The sequence below is a fragment of the Lipophrys pholis genome (assembly GCF_963383615.2).
Source record: "Lipophrys pholis genome assembly, chromosome: 1".
Taxonomy (NCBI): Eukaryota; Metazoa; Chordata; class Actinopteri; order Blenniiformes; family Blenniidae; genus Lipophrys; species Lipophrys pholis.
The window spans coordinates 39,790,481-39,797,457 of NC_137635.1; the positions used below are offsets into that span (position 1 = coordinate 39,790,481).

General features: G+C 40.1%; 1 protein-coding gene across 1 annotated transcript; it reads right to left on the bottom strand.

Annotated features, from left to right (window-relative positions):
* Positions 1-985: 985 nt before the first annotated feature.
* LOC308114510 (V-type proton ATPase subunit d 1-like) lies at positions 986-6,804 on the bottom strand. The gene is made up of 8 exons (XM_080471437.1): positions 6,602-6,804; positions 4,888-5,059; positions 3,729-3,907; positions 2,573-2,652; positions 2,363-2,440; positions 2,093-2,269; positions 1,798-1,875; positions 986-1,677 (listed from the first exon to the last, which is right to left on the bottom strand). Exons 1-8 carry the CDS (start codon positions 6,729-6,731, stop codon positions 1,513-1,515), a joined length of 1,059 nt encoding a protein of 352 aa, XP_080327563.1. The 5' UTR covers positions 6,732-6,804; the 3' UTR covers positions 986-1,512.
* Positions 6,805-6,977: the final 173 nt, after the last annotated feature.

Here is a 6,977-nt window from a genome sequence, read left to right on the forward strand (position 1 = left end):
GAGTTGCAGACTGGATTCACAGTCCTAACCGGCTGTGCCAACAAATAAATGGATAATTAACTCCATCATATATAATTTTCTCTCACATTACTGGTGACATGCTGTAGACAACCAAAATATAGTAATGTGAGCATAATAAGGGTTTGCTTTATTTGGGTGTGGTTTTCTACCCAAAACGTCTATGTCAGCCGTTATGAAACCTTCAAACTGATTATAGATGTGATCCTGCACTACAGCGCTGCCTTAAATTCAGTTTTTGATAGTGATCAAAGTCAGTTTTGCCTGTGACTGAGGTTTTGATTTTATCATAGTGGCATGTCTTTTGACTTTTTTATAAGCTGTGTCATTGACATGCGTGACAGCAGAAGTGAGCGCAGTTTGTTTTTTTCTTATATGACAACACAATGTTTTAGGTGACTTTTCTGTTTAACTGCCAAAAACATGGACGTTAGGTTAATTTTACCTAAATAGAACTATTCAGTGCTTTAATACAGATCAGCTACAGATGTATTAGTAATCGCTGTTAAAAGATACTATTTCAAAAAGAAAAGTGGATGATAACTACCAATTACCTGGAGGTGTTTTTACTTTTTCACTTAACTTAATTTTGATGGTTTGTTTATGTTTTCGTCAAATATACATTCTTAGAATGAATTGATCTTTATTTGTTGTATAAAAACAAACAAATCTTTCGAGAGAGGAGCGTTCGGCTGTTCCTTTCAGAGGTCGCAATAACAAATTACATACATTTGAACCTGTTGTATCTCAAGAAAAAGACTTACAAGTTATTGATTTCTTTAGTATAATCTTTATATTGTTCATCTACTGTTATGCTACTCTTCTTTTGCTTCACCTCTTCATTGATATTACCTGTTTGTAAAAAAAAAACCCACAGTGTTCCAATTATATTGTTGAATGCTAGGAAAGACACTTACCTTGTTCTGTTTTAAACAAGTACGCATCCTTGAGATTAAGAGACACCATTGTAAAGAAATGTGTTTATTATATGAACGCATGAAAGTATTAAACAATTTTGCTTCATATTGTTTTTCTTTATCTTCAGTGAAAGCATAAAGGAAGGACGATCCATGGAAGAGCAAAGATGAGACATTTACCTGCTCTGCGGTGACAGCTGCTAAAATGTATATATTCATGTTCGGATGCCACTCATCACGTACAGTATACTGTATGTTTTATTTTATACTGAATAGTCAGACATTGTGACACCTCCTGTCTTGTAAACCTCTGTCGTATTTAGACAAGATGACAATGATGTGAATGTGTAACTATAGCAAGTAGTTTTCTGAAAAATGATGAGTTTGTGTAATTTTCTTTGGTCTGTAGTAAAAACACTGAAGATGCTGAAATCTCAATTTGATGCAACCACAGTATCAATATCTGATCACCGCGTTTGGGTCATACATTTATTTTCCAACGTGATTAAGTGCATTCGTTTCATTGCTGCGTGCACCAAAAAACACGGTGTTTTTCTGTATAGCCAAATGAATTTTCTCATTGGAAAATGGGAATGTAGTTATGTATCTTGGACTTTTGTCTCTGTGTGACACACTCGGCGATCCAGATGATGTTGCGGCTCTCCTGCTCCTTCAGTTTAATGTAAGAGTAAAATACTCCAAAGTGGAACTGCTGCAGGAAAGCAAGTGCATTCAGCTTGACCTGAGAAGAAAAAAAGAAGTCATGAACAAGTTATAAACAACAAATGTGAAATGTGTTGTTTGGTTCAAAGACAGAAGTTACCAGGAAGAGACGCTGAGATACGTAAAAGTTATGTAATACCTCTTGTTCAAAGAATCTGTCCTCAAGAGTCTTGAAATCAGATCCTCGCTCCGGATCTTCAAAAAGGATTTTATAGTCCTGCGGGGATGTTTAGGTTAAAGTCAACCTTGTGTCTGACTTCAGTTATATTTATTCACCACACAGCAGGACTGATCAACCTGTAAGGACCTGCAGCAGCGTGTGTGCAGCTCTCCATTCAAAACCACATGTGACACTAAAGTGCGAATAAGACCAGGAGCAGAAACACAGCTGATAAGTGTGAACGGCGCTTTAGTCCTCGGTGATTGTGACTTACGGGATAAGAATCGGCCACAGCTTTGACCTGCTCGTGCTCCTCTGCACTGGCGAGGAGTCGCAGTCCTTCAGGATAGAGCTTGCCACATGATGGATAGAGCGTGCTCCTGTCGGCACCGCTGAGATCCGTCCCAAAGGAGTTCACTGTGATGATGAAGGCGCGTCTGTCTGCCTCAAACTGCAGCATGTAAGTGAGGGTGGCATGTTTACAGCAGGAAAAGTCTCCAAACCACAGTAAAATCAGCCAGTATAGTGGAAATGATCTGAGTACCTCCAGGATGGGGCACATTACATCCTTTGTGGCACCGCCCATGTCGCTGCAGAAACTGTGAAAAGACTCTAAATAGGCCTTTTCGGGTGGTAAAAAAGACATGATGAGGTTGAGTCCATTGACGCCACAGTAAAACACTGGTCATCTGTGGCTGGTTAACACTGTTAACACAGCAGTAAAATCTAGAGATTTTACTGCTGTGCAAGGCACCTTATACAGTTTGTTCCTCAGGATCTCTGCCTCCATGTCGTCCAGGCTGGACTCTGACACAGCGTCCTGAAAAAATGGAGCTGTGACACATAATACAGCCAGCTTCAATTTCACCATCTGTGATCATACTTTTTTTTATTTTTTTTAATTGATCAAGCTTTAATATCAATCCCAAAGTATTTTTTTATATGTAAACATAATAAATGTAATCCTGGTTTAGTGCTCACCACCTGTCTGAATTTGTTCTAAACTTATTGTTGATCAATGAAAATCAGTTTTGATCCAAGACGTTTCAGAGTTACCGATGACAACGATGGACAACAGAAGCTTTCCAAAACAATGAAGCCAGAACTATATGAACGCCACCTGGATGAAATGATGAAATCCTCCCATCTATCTTCTATACCACTTATTCAGCTCAGTCCCAGGGTGCTGGAGCCGATCCCAGCTGACTGATTCAAGGCAGAGTACATTGCACACCGGTAACTACTCCATCACAAGACAGACACAGAGACGGTCACTACAGGCAATTTGGAGTAAATTTGGACTAAACTGTAACGCATGTTTTTGGACTGTTAGAGCAAAGCAGATTATCTGAGAAAACGCAGACATGCACAGGGAGAACATTTATAAACCCCAAGTTCATGCTTGATAAACACATATTGTGAGCCCACTACACCAGCCCACTACACCAGCCTACTACACCAACATGGTGAATGAATTAAGAACCCAAAAAAACCCACTTAATTCATTTATGATGATTTGTATACATTTTAGTTGTTTCTATTGAGTTTTGATCCAATCAGTTATTTGTCTGCTCATAACAACTGTGCAGTCTGGTCTGGTCTCCTAGCCTGGTTTCAGCCTTTCTTTTCAGCAGCATTCGTTGCCGCTATAATTTTGTTTCACAAGTGACTTTACGACAGACTATAAAAAACAACCAGAGAAGTCTCTGTGTCCAGTAGTGTTCATCTTTCCTGACTCAAATGTGGTTTAATCATAGAATGGCATTCAATAATTAAAACAAGATGCTGTGATTTTTAATCCCTTCGATGTCTCTGACTGTATAGCAATGAATCAGCAACTGATATTATTACCATTATTATTACTGAATCCGGAATAGAACTTGGTTTGGCGGAAGTAAAACAAATGTTACCCAGTGGTGTGTCCACCAGGATGGCTGAATAAAGCTCGGTTGGGGTGCGAGCGATGCCCACGGCTGCCATCTGGTCAAAAGCTCCCAGTGGATGACACCGTGGGAGCAGCTCTGCCACCTCTCTGTGTTTCAGGGCCCCAGAGATCAGCATCACCACGTTGTCGATCATGTAGCTGTAACTATGGCAACACAGAGAGCACAGTGAAGCAGGGAATGGTGAGCATCTGTGTGTGTGTGTGTGTGTGTGCGCGTGCGTGCGTGCGTGCGTGCGTGTGTGTGAAGCATTTATATGACTCTTTCTAGTAATAGCATGTTAACATTAAAAATATTTGTTGAGTTTGAAAAGAAAAAAAAGTACTATTGATTCCTCACTGTGAGACAAACTGAGCATGCACTTTCTGAGTAAAAATTGTGTTTTGGGACAAATTGTGATAATTTTTTTCACGATGAACTAATGAACTATATGATTAGCAGCTTGTCCCTTAACGTCTGCACAGTTTATATTGATGCACCTACAGTGATCTAACGTTTTTAGAGTTAGGGGGGACTATTTAACATCACTAGTCTCAAACTGTTAACTGTTTACTATCACAGATTCAGTAATCTAATTCCAAATACTGAAGCTGTTACCTTTACGTCAAACTGCTGTCTTAACAGTTATTATTTCATTGTCTTTAATCTGACCGTGACACCACCATTAAAATGTACCAAGCATTAACTAGACATTAACTCACGTTTAAGTGAACTTTGTACATGTCTTTGGTAGAACGTTTTAGTATCCGCTTTATCTTGGCATCATCAGTTTGACCTTCTGCTGAAAAGGTCGGCTCAAGTTTTACAGAGCTAGATCAGAAAGAAAGAAAGCAGACTTTATCGGTCTCTTTAGGGAAATTCCTTCTGTTTTTAACAAATCCTATTCATAATTAACCTGGAGTATACATGCCAGGAGCATCGGGCTGCCACAGTGCTGCATTATACATCAAGGGTCTTGATCAGGGAGGTGGGACTTGAACCTGCCAACTACCAATCTGTTGATATGTACAGTAATCACATATTATAATCAAAATAGAAAATAAAAGTAACAACAAGTACAAATTAAGTAACTCCACTGCTAAAAGATATTTGGAATCACTAATGTTCAGTCACTAGCTCTGCGTACGTGATGTAGTCCAGGAAGGTGGAGAGCGGTGGCTGGGCGTTGGAGCGCAGGTAGCGGAACTCAGTCAGCAGATTCTCCCTCAGTTTCACGTCGACCAGAGAAACAGTCAAGTCTTCTTCAGCCGAGGACAGCAGTTTGCCGTAGTCAGTGCCCTGAAGGTGGAGCTTCATGTCTGGATGGAGGAGAGGAAAGGCATTGGCTCATGGGTTTAGACTCATCTGTTGTTTAAAAAGCAGAAGAAGAAGCAGATTCCTTTTAGTTTGTACCTCCTGAAAAACCAGAGGAAGCTGAATCACACAGAATGTCTGATTCAAGAGGCTGCTTTTGTCTTTTGACCAACTTCATAAATACATTACAGCTTAATCTTACACACAAATGCTTATGGCTCACAATTCCCAAATGCTCACAACAGTTAGTGAAAAACTATCATGCTCATCTGTAGGAATTGTGTCCGAAGTGTTAAGTTCTGTTATGGTTATGGCTTATTTAGGCTCACCTCTACCTACTTGGTGATTCCCCTGCCAAGGAGATAACTATACTGGACCTTCATCATTAGATTGATCTGATTTATCTATGATCACCGTGTAGCCAAAGACGGATTGATTTAAAATCACTTGCTATGGTGACATAGAGAAAAAAAGTAGTTTTATTGCAGGTTCTCTGTTTTACAAGTTTCTTTGTGATTTAATGTCACGTAAATGGCAAATGTGCATTCACTGAGCTGTTAGTCCTTGTTTGAGTCTTTGAATGAGGTTTTGACAGACGCAATGATCTCGAGGCAAAGATCGTTTACCAAATGAAAAAAGGTAGAAATTCAATGCCCCAATATTTACTTATGCGTGCAGAATAACTGAAGGCTCCAAATGCTTGTCCACTCTGGTTGTCACATACAAGAGTTTCTGCCAAATGCTTGCTGAATTAAAAGTTGTGTTTGATGGTTACGGTTCTTTTCAGCAGCTTTTCCACTTATTCCATCCCCAAAATGAGGCAGTATACTTTATCCACATCACTTCAAAACCCCTTACAAACAGCAGGACTGATATATTTTTACCTTTTTTATATTCAGACAAATGACAATGATCCTCAGTCGTGAGCTTTATTTTTCATTACTGCTTCCTGTCAATAAGCGAAGGACATCCTGAACAGTACAAACAGTCACTACAGAGTCAGCCAAGTGTGTGTGAGCTTGATACTGTTAAAATAGCTGTTCATTGTTTATCGTATCCTGCCAGATTCAAAGACTACATAAGAAATGAGAATTGTTGTCAATAGACAGTATAATGATCTGATATTTTACTTCTCCATATGAAGAATTCCTTTCCTGCTTGTCCACATTACTTCAGCGTTGACATGACCTTCAACTGGAAAGTATAAGATCGCCTGAGCACTGGTCCTCGTCTTTACTGAGCTGAACTGAAGTACACACACACACACACACACACACACACACACACACACACACACACACACACACACACACACACACACACACACACACACACACACACACACACAGATGGGATCCCTAAATTCCTGCTTAATAATGTTCCTTTGATAAATAAGATGCAGCTGAAGGTACCGGGGGCTTAAGGTGATCCCTGTCATCACTCCACTAGAGCTACTTCTGAAACGCCGCTGCTGAAACGGAAAAACTGCATGTATGAGACATGGAGCAAGCTATAAAGGTAGATAAAGTGTGACGCAAAGCTCTTACCTTCAAGTGTGTCACACTGGGTCAGATTATGATAATCGGTCTGGGTCAGAATCCCACCTTTCATTCCACGAACGAGACCCTCCAGATATCCATGAGCCACATTAAAACTGAGCTCTGGACACACTGCCATGATGCCACAGGATCATCTACAGGACTGGCTGCAGCTCAAAGTCATCTTAGATGGGTGTTTTTTCTACTTCTGCATTCTTTGCTCTCTGACTAAAAATCATATCGTTATTTTTTTTCTTCCCCTTTGACACCAAGAAATTCCACTGCAGCCCTTATGTTTGTCAGTACACTCAGGCGGGCTGCTTTGGCTTCATTACTCACATCCTCCGCTCTCCTCTGCTCAAACACACGAGAGAAAAAAGACTTC